Here is a 20,187-nt window from a genome sequence, read left to right as displayed (position 1 = left end):
GCTCATGCTCCCACTGAAGACAAGGACGAACAGACCAAAGATATATTTTACGAGCGCTTAGAAGAAAGTTATGACCGTTGCCCTGCCCATGACATTAAAATTATTCTAGGCGATTTTAATGCCAAAATTGGAAAGGAGAATATCTTTGGCCCAACAGTCGGGAAATTCAGTTTCCACAGCGAAACATCTGACAATGATATGAGGCTGATAGACTTCGCAGCTGCAAAAAACATGGTAGTTAGCAGTACCATATTTAAACATCTCGATATTCATAAGGGCACCTGACTGTCTCCAGACCAAAGAAAAAGTAATCAAATTGATTATGTTGCAATAGATGGAAGATATTCGTCGAGCATGTTGGATGTACGATCGTTCCGAGGAGCAAACATAGATTCGCACCACTACCTTGTTGCAGCAAAGGTACGTACCAGATTAAACGTAGCAAATAAAGCACGAACAGATACAGATAGCCACAGCATATTCCACTCAATTAGCCCAATTGCTTAATAAAAGCACTCCTCGTCCCGATAACATATCAGCACAATGGGAAAATGTTGGCCACTCCATGCAAACAGCCGCAAAATCCATAATTGGATACTAGAGACCTCCACCAAGGAATCCATGGTATGACCAGGAGTGTCGTGCTACTACCGAAGAGAAAAATGCAGCATATAGGGCTATTCTACAATCAGTAGCCACGAGAGAGGTATCGGGAGAAAAGCAGAGAGGAGAAACGTCTTCTCCGCAGGAAAAAGAGAGAAATAAAAGAAGGGAGTGTGAAAAAATCTAGATGTACAGGCGACAGAATGAAGTCCGAAAGTTCTACCAAAGAGTGAAACATCAAATTGATGGATTTGGTACAGGCACATCCTCCTGTAGAGACCAGCAAGGTAATTTGGTAACTGATACAGATAGTGTGCTCAAAATATGGAAAGAACATTTCTCCAAACTGTTGGTATCCGATAGTAGCGAAGACGGCAAAGATACCACAGGAGGAGAAACGTCTTTTCCGCAGGAAAAAGAGGGAAATGGAAAGACGGGAGTGTGAAAAAATTTAGATGTACAAGAGCCAGAATGAAGTCCGAAAGTTCTACCAAAGAGTAAAGCTTCAACTTGATGGCTTTGGTACAGGCACATCCTCCTGTAGAGACCAGCAAGGTAATTTGGTAACTGATACAGATAGTGTGCTCAAAATATGGAAAGTACATTTCTCCAAACTGTTGGTATCCGATAGTAGCGAAGACGGCAAAGATACCACAAGAGGAGAAACGTCTTTTCCGCAGGAAAAAGAGAGAAATGGAAAAGCGGGAGTGTGAAAAAATCGAGATGTACAGGAGCCAGAATGAAGTCCGAAAATTCTACCAAAGAGAGAAACATCAAACAGATGGCTTTGGTACAGGCACATCCTCCTGTAGGTAATTTGGTAACTGATACAGATAGTGTGCTCAGGATATGGAAAGAACATGTTTCAAAACTGTTCGTATCCAATAGCAGTGAAGACGACGAAGATACCACAGACCCAATCCCAGAAGATGGTATTGAAAATATACCGTCCAGCCAAGATGAGGTAAAGACAGCAATAAATCGGCTGAAGAATAATAAGGCAGCAGGAGCCGATGGCTTACCAGCCGAGCTGTTCAAAACCGGAGGCGACACGCTGATAAGGTGTATTCATCAGCTAGTTAGCACTATCTGGCAGGAAGAACGAGTACCCGACGATTGGAATCTGAGTATCCTGTGTCCCGTCCACAAGAAAGGAGATAAGACCGTATGCTCCAACTATAGGGGCATAAGTCTTCTCCCTATTGCCTATAAGATGGTGTCAGGGATATTGTGCGAACGACTAAAGGCAATGGTCAACGAAATAATTGGACCATACCAATGCGGCTTTAGACCTGACAAGTCCACCATTGACCAGATATTTACCTTGCGGCAAATCCTAGAGAAGACCCAAGAGATGCAGGTCTACACTTACCAACTTTTTGTTGATTACAAAGCAGCCTTCGAAAGCCCCCTACGTTCAAAGATATTCCAAGCCATGTCTGAATTTGGTATCCCTGTAAAGCTCATCCGGCTTTGTAGAATGACATTAACTGATACCCGATCGTCAGTTAAAATAGGAAAGAACCACTCCGAAGAGTTTGGTACCAAAAGAAGTTTCAGACAAGGTGATGGCCTCTCGTATGATCTTTTCAACATTCTGCTGGAAAAGGTTATACGAGATGCGAAGGTGAAAGAAGTGACACAATATATGCAAACAGCAATATGTTACTTGCTTATGCCGACGACACTGACATCATGGGTCGATCGGTAAAGGAAGAAACTGACACCTTTGCAAAAGTCGAAAAAGAATCTGCTAAAGTAGGTCTGGCGGTAAACGCGAGAAGACAACGTTAATGGTATCGTGGCGCAATGCGTCCATAGAGATCGGGCCAACTGTTCACGTTGGTTCTTATAATTTTGAGGTAGTAAAGGACTTCGTCTACCTTGGCACCGGCGTAAACGCAACCAAAAACAACAGTTGTGAAATACGAAGAAGAATTGTATTGGCCAACAGATGCTACTTCGTGTTGAGCAGCGTACGTAAAAATACTTTAAAAACAATTTCCAATCGTTTCGTATTTTCCATCTTCTTCTTTATTGCATATTCGATATTCGAATGTTAGCGACCATATTACATTTCATGTATAATTTTCTTTATATATTATTGATAAAATATGAATATAAATCTCTGTTTCTTGCGACACTTATTAAATTTTCTGCATTTCGAAATTCCGTCCATTGTTGAATATTTTGAAGCCAGGACATCTCTTGTCTTCCTCTGCTGCGTTTACCTTCTATTTTGGCTTGTAGAATTCTTTGCAGGATGCGGTATTTTGGGTTTCGCATTATGTGTCCGAGATATGAAATTTTTCTCCTTTTTATGTGATCGAAGAGTTCTCTTGTTTTATTCAATCTTCGTAGAACTTCGTCATTTGATACGTGAGCTATCCACGGTATTTTAAGAATTCTTCGATATATCCACATTTCGAAGGCTTCTAAGCGCTTGACATCTATTGCTTTTAAAGTCCATACTTCCACAGAATATAACAAAACTGGCCATATGTAGGCCTTTATGAACCTTGTCTTTGTTGCAATGTTAATATCATGGCTTGTTAATACTCTTTTGTATTTGTGAAAGGTGTCTCTTGCCATTTCTATCCGGCATTTAATTTCTTTGGAGTTATCCCACTGATCATTTATTGAAAACCCGAGATATTTGAAGCTCGACACTCTCTCGAGTGGAGTGTTATGAATTGTTATATTCATGTTTTCAAAATTATTTTTCTTGCTTATTATCATATATTTTGTTTTATTGGTGTTTAATCTTAACCCATATGTTTCACTACACGCAGTTAGTCTTGTGACAAGGTTTTGTAGACCCGATAAGCTGTCTGCTATTAGGGTAGTATCGTCAGCGTATCTGATATTGTTTACGTATTCATTATTTATTAGGACTCCTTCTTGGACGTTGTTAACTGATTCCTTGAATATTTTTTCGGAATAAATATTAAACAATAGTGGGGACAGTGTACAGCCCTGTCTTACTCCTTTGGATATAGATATTTCTTCCGTAATTTCTCCATCGATATTAACATGTGCACTTTGATGCCAATACAGACTTTTAATGCATCTAATTTCTTTCTCGCTTATTCCAATTGACGCCAGAATATCCATGAGCTTGTCATGCTGTACGGTGTCAAATGCTTTCTCGTAGTCTATAAAGCACATAAATATATCCTTATTGACATCTCTACATTTTTGAACCAACACTTGAACGCAGAATAGTGCTTCACGCGTTCCTTTTGCTTCTTTGAAGCCAAATTGTGTTTCACCCATTTCCCTTTCGCATTTTTCATATATCCGTTTATGTATAATTTTAAGGAAGATTTTTAGGGCATGGCTCATTAGGCTGATAAGTCGGTAGTCGTTGCATCTTTTCGGGTGAGATTTTTTTGGGATGGTTATAAATGTGGACTTCAGCCAATCCTGGGGGTATTGTCCTGTGTCATATATGTGGTTAAATAGTTTTGTTAGCAGGTCAACATTGTCACCATTTATCATTTTTAGTATTTCGGCAGGTATTTCGTCAGGACCCGTGGCTTTTCGTTCACGGAGGGATTTTAATGCATCTTCAACTTCATTGTTTGTGATTGCCTCGCCTGTCATTTGGTGTGATATCCGGTTGTCATAATCCGATCTGGTAGAGTCTCTGAATAAGTTTTGTATGTATTCTTTCCAGATATCTTTCTTCTCAGCAGTTTCAAAAACGGGTTCATTATTATTGTTGTAAAGGACTGATGAATTGGTATTTCTGTAAATGCCGGCTGCTTCTTTCATTTTTTTGTGTAACTGGAAGTCGTCGTGCAGTGTCATCAGTCGTTCAATTTCTTGGCATTGACTGTTCAGGTGGTTATTTTTGGCTATACGCACTTCCCTTTGAATTTCCCTGTTGATTTCCCAATACATCTCGTAGTTATTATTTTTGTATTTTCTACGCTCATCCATCAGTTGAAGTATCTCTTCAGTCATCCAACTTTTACTCTTTGGTTTTGTGTAGTTTCCAAGCGTGTTACGTGCAATTGAATTGATTGTGGTCTTCACACTGTTCCATATATTTTCCACGTCATTCCTGTTGATATTGATTAATTCTGTGTTGACTTGAGAAGAAACGTCAGACCTTATTATAGGATTTTCGAGTTTTCCGATGTCAATTTTTCGATTTCGTGCTTTATTTGACTGGCGTATTTTCCATAGAAACAATATAAAACGAAACGTAACCCACGCTGGCGGAGTTCGCTATTTAGTTTCGTTTTTTTTACATTCGTGAGTGCGAAAAAAACGAAAAGCGAAAAGTACTCAACCCCACAAGAGCAGAAAAAAACTAAATACTCGTAGCACTAAACCAATGCTGTTCTTTGGTATTGTCGAAGTTACGAAGTTTTTCGGTAATTCACACACACACGACCCGAACGCAACGATAGAGCACACAAAAGAGAGCAAATGTTTGATTTTTTTATGTTTTGCAGCATGCGTGCTTACAAACTTACTTACACACTGTCAAAAGTTGCCAATATTGAGAATTTTGTGTGCCCTCTTCTTGGTCTGCAGTGCACTAAACACATGTGAATAAATCAAAAACGTTTGGTGGTTGATAAAATATTCACTGTGGTATGTTGATGTTAGTTTATAGGGTTGTTAAGCAATCACATGTGCGTGTACCTGAGTGTGTTATTGACCATAACGCACGGCAAACGTTTGCCAACAATTCTTTTTGTTTCGGTGGTGAATGGAACAATTCGGCAAAGCATAGCCGAAGTACATTTCAGCAATCGTACAGTTTCCATCTTTTTACATTGAAAAGTTTGTGGTTTTGTTTTGGTTGTGAGAATGAAACGATTCAGAGAAGCTAAAAAGTTTGTGGCTTTGTGTGATTGGTACGGGAATCGTCTTGTTTGTTCACGTGCATTGGTGCTGAGTAAGCAGTTGAGGAATAAAGCGACATCTTATAACGGGTGGTTTTATCTAGGGCTGAGGTAGGCTCAGTCGCTGCCAGGGTCGGCCTAAGGTCCCACAAACCTTAAGTAAAACACGAGTGTTTACAAGTTTAATCCTTATTGTGAACTCTTGGTGTTTGATGAACGAATAATATATGTGTGTGGAGAGTGGATGCAATATTTGTTATTATTATCGGCAGTGGCTCGGTAATCGTTCGGCTCGGCTCTACAAGACTCGGGTTGCTGTCGGCTCGGGGCAATCGGGTGGCTTTCGGCTCGGCAGTTGTCGGATGTGGCTCGGCTTTACAAGACTCGGGTTGCTGTCGGCTCTGGGCAATCGGTAACTTTCGGTTCGGCAGTGGTGGACCCGGCTCTACAAGACTCGGGTTGCTGTCGGCTCGGGGCAATCGGTAACTTTCGGCTTGGCAGTGGTGGACTCGGCTCTACAAGACTCGGGTTGCTGTCGGCTCGGGGCAATCGGTACCGTTCGGCTCGGCAATGGTGGACTCGGCTCTGGGCTATCGGGCGGCTGTCAGCTCGGCCGTTGTCGGTTGTGGTTCGGTAATGCTTTCGGGTGGTTGTCGGCTCGGCGGTCGTCGGGTGAATGACTCGACACGATGGCATTCGGGTTGCTGTGGGGGAAAGAGGTCGGTAAATATTTAGGAGCTGGCTATGAGCATTGAGCTGGCTATGAGCGTTGAGCTTGCTAAGAGCTTGGAGCTTGCTAAGAGCGTTGAGCTTGCTAAGAGCTTGGAGCTTGCTAAGAGTCTGGAGCTTGCAAAGAGCTTGGAGCTTACTAAGAGCTTGGAGCTTGCTAAGAGTCTGGAGCTTGCAAAGAGCTTGGAGCTTACTAAGAGCTTGGAGCTTGCTAAGAGCTTGGAGCTTGCTAAGAGACTGGAGCTTGCTAAGATACTTGGGGCTTGCTTAGAGAGGAGCGTGTTCGAATCGTAGCTAACGAGTAACGAGACTGCGGACGAGCCACACGTCTTGTCGTACTTTGTCGGCTGGTGATCGACGACTTCGGTGAATAAACCCAAAATACATATTCGGCTAGTTACACGAAGTGAATGAGAATTATTATAAACGGTGGTTATCGTCAATTACCCCCAAGTTAAATTTGTTCACTATACTGACTGTGAAGTGGTGGTTGATGGTAATGGATGCATGTAGAAATATATATATGAAACGGTCACGTTACAATCTCGTCAAACAAAAACAATGTTTTACAAAACATTGATACTACCCGTGCTGATGTATGGTTCAGATATCTGGGTACTTGCTTAAGCTGACAAGGCAGTGCTTGGTGTGTTCGAGAGAAAAATTCTTGGAAAGATCTATGGACCAATCTACGTTGACGGTGAATATCGGCGTCGCATGAACCACGAACTGTATCTGCTATACAACGACATCAATATAGTTAAACGTATTGAGATGCAGCGATTGCGTTGGCTAGGCCATATAATAAGAATTAGCGATGATGACCCCGCCAAAAAGGCGTATAAATTCGAGCCACATGGCAGGCCTAAACTTAGATGGAGCAAACAAGTGGATGAAGAGATGAAAAGGCGCGGTATTCCAGAAAGCGAAGCAGTAAACAGGACTACATAATGGACTATGCCGATGCATTCTTTCAGGTACCTCTGCCGCAAGTTCACACGTCCAGAAAGAGCCACAAAATCTGAAAACCCCATAATACATAAATTTTTGGGAAAAATGTTGCGTATCCGGTATTCGATTCGATATAATCCATAGATGAAAGCTTCAATTCACAAATTCACTTTTTTACGTGTTCTATGTAATGTCACTGTGCCGCACCCCACAGACCAGCTAAATGGGATTTTGTAATTTTTAATAGCGTTATCTTTTCAACTCAAAATTTTCTATTTCTATTGTGCGATGAAATATTTATTTCAACTAATGAAATGAGATGAATGAAAATGTTTCAGGTCAACGACATTAGTGTCTGGTCTAGCTGCAGTCGCATCATCAGATTCAATCTATAGCACTACATCATCAGATCCAGCAATGTTCAAAGTCCAAATCTCTCATTTACATCTGCATCTATTTACATTGTTTTGTAAGCGTTTACACAGCATTCTATTTGAATTGAATATACAATACAAAGTCCGCTCAATCGTGGGAAAAGTAATCCATCTATTATAGAGCTACACTAAGCAACGAAAATATTAAACTTACAATATAACTGATAGAATTCTTTTTTTCACAAATTTTGCATTTAATTGGAATTGAAAGAAAAATTAAATTATATTTTCCTTTGTATTATTTTTTTATTTAACAAAGTAAAACAAACACATGTACGAGTATACATAAAACTATATAAGGACTATTTTATATAACAGAGAGATGCTTCTAATTTAATGATTTCAAAAGTAAATAGTATTTCCGAACTATTCTCTAGCTAGCTTTTTGTTAAAGCTCCCATAAAGCTCTTTACAATAACGAATGTATCAATGTAGTCATTTAAACTGTATATAATTAAAAAATAATTCTTATCTAATTATCAATATGAGATATGATACAAAATAACAACAATTACTAAAAATAAATGAATAACAAATCGAAAAACAAAAACAAATCTTTCAAAATTCACTTTTCCGTTATCTTATCTTCAAGACTCTTCTTGAGTACTCGCATTCGCGAATAGACAATATCCCAATCAACAAAACCGCCAACAATGTGACGAACATTATCCTGGGTATCATTGTAACCGGTGCGGCCATGCAGCATGCGAAGATTGTTGAATGTCAAAACATCGCCCGGCTGTGTTTTAAATGTAACCGCCTGTTCATGGGCCCAACGAACGAACAGGGCATTGGCACGATACCAGGGCACAACCTTATCAGCATCGATGTTGAAATGGGTATCACGTTGTGGTACACTGTGATTGATGCGCGTATAATGACCATCTCTATCCAAGCTAAAAGAATAAAAACAGAACAAAACAAAAGAATAAATGTTTGTATGTATGTGTGTGTTTGTGTTGTATTCAGATTACTTACTTAATGACCGGAGCTCTCCACATATTGTGAAATGAAACACCTGCATCTTGTCCAATATCACACCAATCGACCAGAGTTTCACTGAGAATTTTGAAATATTCTGGATGTTTTGCTTTCAGCTGATTGGCAATGCTGAAACCATCTGTCAGGGTGTTCCAACCACCTTCAGATTGTGACTGTTCCAAAGTGTGTAGTATGGTAACACTGGGTTTATATTCGTAATATGGCAAGTCGGTGTGCAGTGGCAGTGGTTCTGAGAGATATGAGTAATTTTTGGCCCCAGGACGGGATATCACACTGAATTCTTCACTGAAATGACAGAACAATTAAATAGGCCTTTGTAAAGATTATCCAATACACCTTATTGAAAATTCAGATGTCCGACCATAGCTGGTGAACTAACTGTATTTCTAAGTTTCTCCGCCTTAATTCAATTATAATAAAAAATCAGTAAACAATTTCGTTCAAATTTTGTACGTAGACAATTTTCTTCTAAACGTAAATGATGGGATCGGATACATTCCCCACAGAAGTCTAATAATTTTTTCCAGAGCTATTACAAATTCGATTTGGAATTTTTTTCCGAAGATAGGCCTCTTAAGGGACTTAAGACAATGATATGATATGGTTTCTGAGATATGGGTCTAAAGTTCTAAAAGTTAGTAAGTTCATGTTTTCACTAGAAAAATCATCATTTCAAAAACTGAAAAGCCAATTGATAATTCCCTTCACCGGAATGAAATCATGATATTGGTAGCGATCAGTAAATTTTGCAAGCTGTCAGTGCATTTTGTAAACATTACTCTCTGTGAAGAAAGTAATGATGAAGTTAAGCCAATAGGGGAATACTCCAGATCGTTCTAAAAAACCCTGCCTGCAACACCTAAAATGACCGTAAGACGCAATAACTTATGGCCTGTTTCTCTAAGACAATTCGAATATAAATTCGTTGAAATTACTACCAAACCCCTGTTGTTGTAGAAAATGTTTGTTTGATTGGAAACAAAAGTTACGATTGGTAGTAGTTCGAACTAATTTGTGTTCAAATCGCTTTAGTGAAACCGGCCATTAAGAACTGGTGCCTAATTCTCACATACTTGATCGAGTTATTTTGAATGATATTTTCAATATTTTGATTACGGCATCCGTTATCGAATACACTTTCGAGTAGACTCTTGCGAGTTTTTGCCCTCCACACATTTGGTGTCGAAATGATTATTTTTGTGGCATGAAACTAACTTGTCCGAAACTTTGTCTATCGTAATATTTCTTCCAAACGTATATCAAGTTCCAAGAACGTCTATGTCGGATAACTCCTTTAGTGCTGTTTAAAATCTGTTCCAGGTTAATTTAGCTGTAAAAATGTTTTCATTCTACTTTGTTGTTTTTTAACCCTGCGGACAACTTGAGAACGTGTATAATTGCTAAAAGGAACCAGGATTGGAGTTAAAAAGAGTTCCCAACAAATCCAGTGAGAACGAACTAGGCTAAATTCAGAACAATGACGTTTTTAAAATTGTGAGAAAACAAACGTTTTCAAATAGTTGAAGAAATCGAGGGAGCTGTGAATACCCTAACCAATATTCTCCTGATTTGTTATACCCTCAGCATTTATGCTATCGAGGGTATATCACAAATGTTGTAAAATATTTCATATTCCATTTCAAAAAAAAAAAAAAAAATGTTAAATTTTTTTTCGCGCTACATCAAAGATTTTTGGTACATAGGTTAAGAAACAAATTCCCAGCACGAATCCGTTCGCGAGCCAATTTTTTGTTGATGCGGACAAAAGTTATGGCGGTTTTATTTTCGTTTTAAAGAAAAAATTATTATAAAAACGCTAATTATTTTACCGCGAGCAATTGCTACTTAAAAGTTATCTGGAAGTGGCTTGAGTTAGTAGATTGCATAATATTTGTTAAACAGGGACGTACGCAGGATTTCATTGACTTGACCAAAAATCATGAAATTAAAAAATGTTGTGTAGCGTTACATAAAGCTATTTTAAATGGTTTTTAGTTTTTTTATATGAAATATTGACACAAAGTATATAATTTCAATAGAGAGAATTTACAATATTATAGTTATAAGTTTGAAATTTGGAACAGAGTAAAATGCAGCATATCATAATACGTTCAGTATAGTCCCCATACAAAAGTTACGCCTGGTATTTTGAAGTTTTTAACCAAATTCTCCAAAAGAATTGACGCAATAACTAAAAAATCTTTAAAATTAATATTACATATGTAGGTTTACGTTTTGGTGTATCCCAGAATTTTTAATCACAGTAGCTCTTATTTGGCATTTTCGCTTAGATTTCAAAGATTTACAATATTTCTTATTCTTCAAAGTACATAGTCCCATTAAAAAAGTTTTCTGTTATTTTTGCCTTATTAAGTTATCAATTGGACACATTTTTACCGCGAGGACTGATGCTTATAAGAAGATCTATCTAAAAAAACCAATTAATGTTATTTGTATACCATTAATTAATTGGAATAAATAACTCAAAAGAAAAGAATAACTTGAATCCCCGAGTGCAGATTAGACTTGTACCGAACATTGCCAGCTATTGTAAGAAAATAATATTCTTTTATGTTATAAAAACACAAAAACTTTATTATTTTACCAGAAGTTATAGAGACCAAGGCATATTGATGTAAGGTAGAAGTGACAATCAGCTGTATTCTTACTTTTTTTGTAAATTTGCTTTTCAAAATGTAATAGGGTCAAAATTGGCTACCATACAATACTTCTTTTCATCCTAAACGTGTAATAAAAATTACCTACGAGAGTTCTAAATGCGTTATATTTACAATTTGATTCAAATTTGTTCTATTTTAGAGGGTTTTCAAAATGTGTTTATGTTTTCCCTGAAAGAAAAATTTGGAAAGACCCTATTATTCAATATTTTCTTTGACAATTAATTTTCAATAACAACAATGTGGTTTTTGTAAATTTGTTAGTTGTTGTAATTCATGCATTTACCTTATATGAATATGCCTTGATAGAGACCATGCAAGCCAACTAAAAAATTCAGAAAATAACATTTATGGTCTCTTCCAGTAATGCAAGAATATACTCATTTTCAAATGTAAAAATGTGTAGATTCTTGCAGGTTCTGGAACAGGCACTTAGAACAGAAAACATTTTTATGCGGAGTCGGGCGATACCAACTACGATTCATATACTCCGAATTCTACACGCAGTACTGTTTTACATTACGAAACCCACATTCGGGGTCGGCAAAATTTTAGCTTAGTCCTGACAAAACAGGTTAAGTCGAAAAAACTCCATCTCATATCCCAATGGTTGTTCCACCTTATTTCTTTCTTAATTGTACGATTAGATTTTTATGAACTCGGTGACACCAACTTATAAAAAAAGTAAAGTATAAAAAGTGTAAAAAGTATCAGTCGGGTTTGCCGACATAGATATACAACCCTCAGCCTGTTTGAGTTGAGACTTTAATCTATAGACAGATCGAATACGGGATTCATGACCAATATCTCTGTCCTAAAAATTGTGTAGTCAGGGAGATTCAGAATTTCGTTGTCTTTTTAGGACGTATACACTTTCCGACAAAAATATCGAAACATTTGGGTATAAAACTTCACGATTGTGAGCATTGCGAATAAATGCTTATGTTGTGATCATAAATTTGACTTCGATAGGAGCGCAAAAGTGTTGCACTTTTGTGGAGAAGATACCTGCAAGAATGGTCCATTTCGGAAGTGGACCTAACTTTGGAAGTCATTCCTTTTGATAGTTATCGTGTCAATCCGTCATTTTAGTTGGTCATGGTAATATTTAGAGCTTTTGAACCGTTATGTCAGGAAGCATCGACTTACCCATGAAAAATAGAATATCGCTGTAAACAAGACCGCAAGGAGTAGCATTGGCAAACATGCCCAATGGATTCCTGAACAGCCCTTATATTGCACTTATTTTGAAATTTTGTGAAGGAAGTATCCGAAGATGTTGTCACATATAAACTCTCTTGGTACTTGATATACATATGTACGTCCGGAAGTAATTTTAGGATGTTCAAAGTTTCGGTAAAATCGGATATTGAAATTTAGTATGGGAGGTAACGGAAGGAGTGAACCGATATAATCCATATTCGAACTTAATCTATGTCTCGAAGAAACCGATTTGGACCTTCGACAAAGGTAGACTTGTAAGAAAAAAGGAGTGGACCGATATGACTTAAAATTTGGTTGATCCGTTCGAGAGTTATCATGCGCTCGAGCCAGACAGACGAAAGAATTGGGCTAAATCGACACTAAATTATTTGAAGCGGATTTTGTCGAAACATATGAGAAGTCAAAGGCCATTATTTCCATGAGGTACATTTTTATCGTTAGCCTAAAGCCCGAAATTACAGCAGATTTTAATACCATTTAACCAATGTTTGAGCATTAATTTTGTTTGTGGTTGTTTTCAGCTACAACTTTGTTAATGATAGGAAAAAATGCAGTTGGGTATGCTACTTATAGCAGATATTAGCACTTTATGACGCACAACAATAAATTTTTCTCCATAAAATAAATAATGAAAAAATAACGTAGTAAAAAAATTTTCTTATTGGTTTTAGAGATATGCTCCACGGAAAACACTTGATATATAGTACATTTTGTCCAGTAAACATGTCATTTCATGCACTTCCAATCCGCACAATACTAAACACGTAATTTTTTGAATACAGAATGAGTTTAAAGCCTCAAGACCTTTATATTTATTAAAGAATTCTTCGACCCTTTATTATTTGATAATGAAATTACATGAGAAAAAGAAGTTATACAGATTTCACTGGTAGTTTTCTCAAAAAGAGTATTCAAACAAAAAATTTTAAATATTTCTTAGACAACTTGTTCATAAAGTAAATTTTTAGTACATGACATTCAGAACAATCTAAGTTTTCATTTGAAAATTCCTAAAGTAAAAAATAATTTTAGTGAAAAAACGTAATAGTTTCTTAAAGTAGCTCAAAAAATTTTAGTCGACCAAACCACTTCGGGGGGGGCCCGGGCCCCCAGTGCCCCCCCCTGCGTACGTCCCTGTTGTTAAATGTTACTCAGTACTCGCGAAATGTATAAAAAATTGATAAATTATTGAATGTAAGTCAACTTTTTTCCAGGTCCATTTAGTTTCGATGTCACAGCCAAAATAAACACATATTTTGGTTAAAAAAAAAAAAATTTTGTTTGAAAAAATATTATTTCACATTCATTACGTAGTATAAAATTTTGGAAAAATCTATAGGAATACTTCCTTTATTTTGCTTAAATCTCCCATTAAAATATACGGATTTTGCTTTATAGACATTCATATAAAAGATTTCCTATTGAGGAAGATAATTGGATTGCTGAGGATATATCTCAAGGCTTCTGAAATGGAAATAGAGGTCACATAGCCCATTTTAATTTATATGCATTTTAAAATAGGTGTAAATCGCGTAATTATCAAAATCATTTTGTCCGCATGTGATTTTCATGTACAGCAAGACCATATCCTTTAATTTGTAAATATCTTTCGAAATTTAATTTGGAGGCTAAGATGTAGCATCGGCTGCATCTTAGGATTAAAAAACCTATAAAATATCGCTAATTTGCGCAAAGTGCATACACTTTTTGTCCGCATCCGATTTCAGTGTCCACCATGAAAATCTACACCAATATATATCCATTTGAAGGCGATCAATCAAGAACCGTGGATGTAGCATCTCACACTATTTTTTGGGATAAAATGAATGTAGCTTCCTTATCAGTGAAGTTTTCAAATCTCTGTTTCCGCTAAAACTAAGATGCTGCACTAGTTTTTTCATTGCAGTGGAAGCGATCCGCAGAAAACTCGATAAAATACGCGATATTTTCCAAAACATTTTTAGGTGATTTTTCTATTTTGGAATTTCTCGTAACTCGCGTTTTAGTAGATGGATTTTCACGGGGAATGAGTTATTGCATCCGGAACGTAAAAAACTAAAATGTGCAATCAAGTACGAGGAATTCGAATGACAATTGTAAATATTAGGCCCGAAAAATATGATTTTTAGAAAAATGTTCGCACAAAATTTCCGTATTTGGATGCAGATATCTACGAAGCTGTGTACACTACATTCACGACACATACATATATCAAATAACTCAGAATCTCGAGTTCTACAATCCTATATATGATTTTTTTAAAAACCTGTTTGCGAAATGAAATTAGAAGAAAATGTCAAAAAACACTGTAAATCTGGCTTCAAAATGTCAGCATCATTTAATGGTAGAAGCAGATGAAATTTTGAAAAGTAATACATTAGGGAGATGATCCTTATTTAGTTTTCATCTACTTTTACTTTGACAGGAAACTCGTGGAAAGTGTGGTTTAATCACAAATGGAAAGAAAACAAAAAAAGACACGTTGGCTTCAACCCATTTTTACCCATTTTTAACGTAAATATAGCCACAGCTTCCAGACAAATTAACTTTTGATGCCAATATTTTTTGCCACATCCAAAAACATCTCATTTTAGCCAAAAACATTTAGTTTGTATAATATACAATCACAAGTCGCGTGTTCTTAAAGGGTAAACCTTGGCTTCAACTATGTTAAATTTTCAAAAATATTGGTGATATACACTTTGATACGACCAAAAATGTCCAAGTATGTTTGGACAAAATTCGTTTAAGACAATTTGAAGTCGATTAAGCCATATCTGTCCGTCTGTCTGTCTTTCTGCCTATCCGTCTGTCTGAAGGGAGTGACCGATTTGCTCCATACTTTGTATAGCATACACTTTCTACCAGAGTAATATGAGGTTCCAATATGGTCTCAATAGGTCCACTCCTTCGGGTACCTCCCACACAAAATTTCGGAAAAGTTCAGTTTAGGGCCATCTCTCGAATCGCTTTGATTTTTGTTTTACCAACTTGTATTCACTGCCTTCCATACGACGGTACAAGTTTCATCATGGGCAAGTCCATACTTCCTGGGAAAATAGCATGCAAGTTGCAAAAAACCCCTATGACACCGTGTGCGGTTGTTGGAGCGCAAGATAACTCTAGAACGGATCTGCCGATTCGGTCGAAAATTTGGCCTTAGTAATATTTTGTCCAAACATAGTTTAAGTTTGAAGATAAGCCATATCGGTCCACTCCATCCGGTACCTCCCAAACAAAATTTCGGATAAGTTCACTTTAAGACCTAATATCGAATCACTTTGATTTTTATTGAAGAAACTTGCATTCGCTGCCTCAATTACGATGGTAAAAGTTTTTTTGGGGGCAAGTCCATACTTCTTGAGCAAACAGCTCGAAGAGTATAAAAAACCCGTATGGCATCATATGTTGTGGCTGGAGATCCACTTCCATAACGGTCAATGTCGATACATTCCTTTTAGTAGCTCTTCCGCAAAACTTTTGATCTTTAATCCTTATCAAAATTTTTGTCAGTTCAAACGCCCAAAAGTTTTAAAACCCCCCTAAATACATACTTATTTTGGGAAAAAATTGTTTCAATATACACAGGCTGAGGGTATATCTCTGTCAGCAAAGCCGACTGATACTTTTTTACTTGTTTTTTTGTCAGTGGCTGAGGGTATATCTCCGTCAGCACAGCTGATTGATACTTTCTTACTTGTTTCAATAAGTACAAGAGTGAAATCAGAAAAACTATGGTTTTGTTGGAGAAGTTTTGTGACCACTGGGAACCTCAAATGTCGAATTGCAGATACTTGGGTCAAAAATCTACAAAATACCGATAATCGGGAGGTACCGTTATATGGTGGCTATACCAAACATGGACCTATGTTCACAGTTTTTAGTGGAGATGTTTTGTGATCACTTGGAACCTCAACTGTCAAATTACAGGTAGTTCGGTCAAAAATTGTAGCTAAAATCCTCAAAATACCGAAAATCGGGAGGTACAGTAATATAGGGGCTATACCAAAACACGGACCTATGTTGACGGTTTTTGGTGGACATGTTTTGTGACCACTGGGAACCTCAAATGTTCAATTGCAGGTAGTCAAAAAATGTAGTTAAAATCCACAAAATACCGAAAATCGGGAGGTACCCTTATATGGGGGCTATACCAAAACTTTGACCTATGTTGACGGTTTTAAGTGGAGATGTTTTGTGACCACTGGGAACCCCAAACATGAAAATACAGGTAGTTCGGTCAAAAAATGTAGCTAAATCCCCAAAATACCGAAAATCGGGAGGTACCTTTATATGGGGCTATACCAAAAAGTGGTCCGATATAGCCCATCTTTTTTTACCAATCTTGTCTGACCTTATGAGCGGTGAAGCTGTCCCATTACAGTGGTCTTGGAGTGACCCCGGAGAAAACGGAACACGTACTATTCACTAGAAAACGCAAAATTCCCGAATATCAGCTTAGAACTTTTCCGGAATCTAAATAACTCGATACAATCCTGTAACATCGTTTGATATGGAAAATTAATATCGATGAGTAGAAGAAATGCAGGGTTTTGGAATATACTCCTGCCAGAATTCCATCGGGGACTCAGACCACAAGTCATAGGCTGGATGTATGTAACCGTGGTTATGTCCATCTTAACCTATGGGATTATGGTACTGCTATCAAACTATCTAGCGTGCAAAGAGCTGAGTCAATTCTCAATACCGGTTCAATCAAAAGCACCGCACAGGCTGCACTGTACGTGATTCTGATATCCAGGATCTGGACCTCAGTTTAGGCTACGAGGACGGCTTTTTGACTATATCTTGGACATAGAAAAGTATTACATTTATTTGATAGTATTATATGGCAGGTTTGAATCACTATCCGTAATTTTCCCAAACAAGGGCATTTGGGCTCTGGACGATCTGGTAATATATAATCCGATACTTCCCCCACAAAAGCTCGGAAATGTTCGGAAAATTTGTGCGCACGATAACTCTTGAAGGAATTAACCGATTTGGTCCATACTTTGCACATCGTGAAATTTCTGCCAGACTTAGATTATGTTTCAATAAGGACTCAATCGGTATACTCCTTCGGGTACCTTCCACACAAAATTTCGGAAAAGTTCAGTTTAGCAACTTGTATTTACTGTCCCCCATACGACTTCCTGAGAACAAAGCATGAAAGGTGCAAGAAACCCCTATGACACCGTGAACAGTTGTTGGGGCCCGAACTCTCGAACGGATCAACCGATTTGGTCCAAAATTTGGTTTTCATAATATTTTGTCCAAACTTACTTTATGTTCGAAGATGGGTTATATCGGTCTACTCCTTCAGGGACCTCCCTCACAAAAGTTCCAAAATTTTCGGAAAAAATGTGTGCACGGTAATTTTTGAAGGTAGTGACCGATTTAGTCCATACTTTAAACGTCCTAATATATCTACCAGATATAGATCAGGTTCGAATAAATTCACTTTAAGTTTGAATAAATTCACTTTAAGATCTGCTCTCGAATCACTTTGATTTTTGTTGAAACAACTTGCATTTGCTACCTCAATTACGACAGTAAAAGCTTTTTTCAGGGCAAATCCATACTTCTTGAGAAAACAGCCCGAAAGTTGTAAAAAATCCCTATGGCACCATACGTAGCGGCTGGAGAGCTCAAACCGAATACTGTGTTCGTACACACTTTTGATATCGTAATATTTCTTCGAATATTAGAAGAAATTTGAAGGTGGTGCTCGGTTCCGGTACGCGCGATATCTCATAAACAAAGCAACCGATTTGGTCCAAACTTTGGATCTCTAAATATTTTGCCCAAACCCCACACAATTGTTCAACATTTTTTGTGTGGTTAAGGGTCTGTTCGAGGATCCTTTGGAAATTTTTACCGAAGATTTTCCTAGAGGCCCTGCTTACAGCGATATTATGTTTTTCGTAGGCAAGTATGGTACAAAAGCCCTATCTATCTATATCTCCCACAATTTTTTGAGCTTTATTCCAATCAATATTTTTGTCGGGTCATACGCCCAAAATTTTGAAAACCCCCTAAATGCATGTTTTTTTTTTTTTTTTTGGAAAAAGTGTTTACTTGTTTATGCTCAGAATATATTATGGTGGAGGGTTCGGCTCGGCTGAACTTAACGCTTTTTTACTTGTTAATCCCTAACAATTGGAATACTTACCCATACGTGGTTTTCCTAATAAATCCAATACGATTACAAATAGTTTTTACAACACCAATATCAAGCGGAGCATTCTTTAGCATGCTAACACCCCATACAGCCAATGTGTCCAACCATTCCTTGAGAACTACAAGAAAAAAAAAAACAAAACCCGAAACAATTACAACCTATTATAAATACCCCCCCTTTCGGCCAGCTCACCTTCATCCTTTTCCATAATATCATTAAATTGAAAAGTTTTCAAAATCTTTGGAAATTCCTCCTTACTCCATGTCTGTGTTTGTGGACGATACCATTCGTGCAGATATTTTTCCCGATGTTCTTTCGAAAAGTTTCGCTCCTTAAGCCAATCCAAAGAGAATGTCGATTCATGATTATCCGACCAGTTGATGTGTATTTCATTTTTCTTATCATCGACGGTGATGCGTTCCACTTTAACATCACAATCGAAATTTGACCAACGCATGGGTTTCCTGCTTAGCGAGTCCTTGTGGAAGCACTGATCACAGAGGCAATTGTCACGTAACCAAATACCGGGAAATTGCATGGTGGGGCTGTGTGGTAAATCATTTTCTTGGACAATCACCATTTGTTCGCTCCCACGGACCGATGCAGATAAATTATCATTTTCATGTGAAATTTCTTGGGCCTGGGCCGAAAGACAACGATGTATTGCAGGTATTTCCGACGTTTGTTTGGCACTTCGGGTCAGTTGTTGTAATACTTGTCGTGTTAAGAACATTTTTTTTCTCCCCAAATTTGAACTGAACACTTTGAGATACTTCTGAAGAATGATCTACTAGAAATTTTTATTACGGCTAAAAGGTCTAGAGGACGACTTCTAAAGCGACACAACTGCTGCAGATCCAATGACAAAGACTTCTTTCTTATCAGTGGTTTAAGCAATGAGAAGGACTGAAGAGGGTTTGTTGTTTGTTTACGAAATTCTCTTCTTTATTTTGCGACTGGAGATAAGTATGAAAAATGTAAAAAATTAAGAATCGTCTAGGGGGACGTTATGATCCCCAAATTTTGTTGCTTTCTTTAAGTTTCAATTTAAGCGATAAGATGTGAGTCATGTTTACGTTTTTCACATGGCGAAATCTGTTATTACAACCTTTTTTCTAAATATAACGTGATGCTTGCAAAATCTATAAATTTTGGTAATTTTGTTTAAAAATAATTGATAGTGCTTGCGTGTTTTTGTTTCCATGTGATAGTGCCATTTTTTGGGAATATTCCCAAACATTTGTTATCTCTTTTAAGTCACGCTTATTATTCTATAGTTCTGTGAAGTGGCGTGATTCCCCATTGTCTAAGTCATAGCATTTCATCCATTTATTGCAATGTTTATGAAAATGTGTTTGATAAAGCAACTGCTGTACGAGCATATTATTTTTACTCGCGTGCCTCCATGTGCAACAACATGGAGCCATAGTACCATAGAACATAGCAGGGCCCTCAAAGTCATAACTTAGAGATAAGATTTTTTTTAATAAGTACATTATGTTCGTTTCGAATTGTTTGCG

The 20,187-nt window shown here is 37.4% G+C and overlaps 1 protein-coding gene across 1 annotated transcript; it reads right to left on the bottom strand.

Moving 5' to 3' along the window:
* Positions 1 to 7,800: 7,800 nt before the first annotated feature.
* LOC141405450 (gamma-butyrobetaine dioxygenase-like) lies at positions 7,801 to 19,452 on the bottom strand. Its single transcript, XM_073989758.1, has 4 exons — positions 18,860 to 19,452; positions 18,659 to 18,785; positions 8,558 to 8,866; positions 7,801 to 8,475 (listed from the first exon to the last, which is right to left on the bottom strand). The coding sequence occupies exons 1-4, from the start codon at positions 19,398 to 19,400 to the stop codon at positions 8,145 to 8,147; spliced, it is 1,308 nt and encodes a 435-aa protein (XP_073845859.1). The 5' UTR covers positions 19,401 to 19,452; the 3' UTR covers positions 7,801 to 8,144.
* Positions 19,453 to 20,187: the final 735 nt, after the last annotated feature.

The sequence above is a fragment of the Musca autumnalis genome, unplaced genomic scaffold, assembly GCF_047663935.1.
Source record: "Musca autumnalis isolate F117 unplaced genomic scaffold, ASM4766393v1 scaffold_5, whole genome shotgun sequence".
NCBI lineage: Eukaryota > Metazoa > Arthropoda > Insecta > Diptera > Muscidae > Musca > Musca autumnalis.
Note: the sequence above shows the minus strand (reverse complement) of the source record. Positions and strands in the feature narration are given on the sequence as shown.

Excerpts from the sequence above, each read along its gene's own strand:
- LOC141405450 (XM_073989758.1), bottom strand. The coding sequence starts at position 19,400 with ATGTTCTTAACACGACAAGTATTACAACAACTGACCCGAAGTGCCAAA. Across the intron at positions 8,867-18,658 it reads ATTAGGAAAACCACGTATGG|TGAAGAATTCAGTGTGATAT; the intron begins GTAAGTATTCCA and ends CTGTCATTTCAG. Across the intron at positions 8,476-8,557 it reads TGGAGAGCTCCGGTCATTAA|CTTGGATAGAGATGGTCATT; the intron begins GTAAGTAATCTG and ends TTATTCTTTTAG.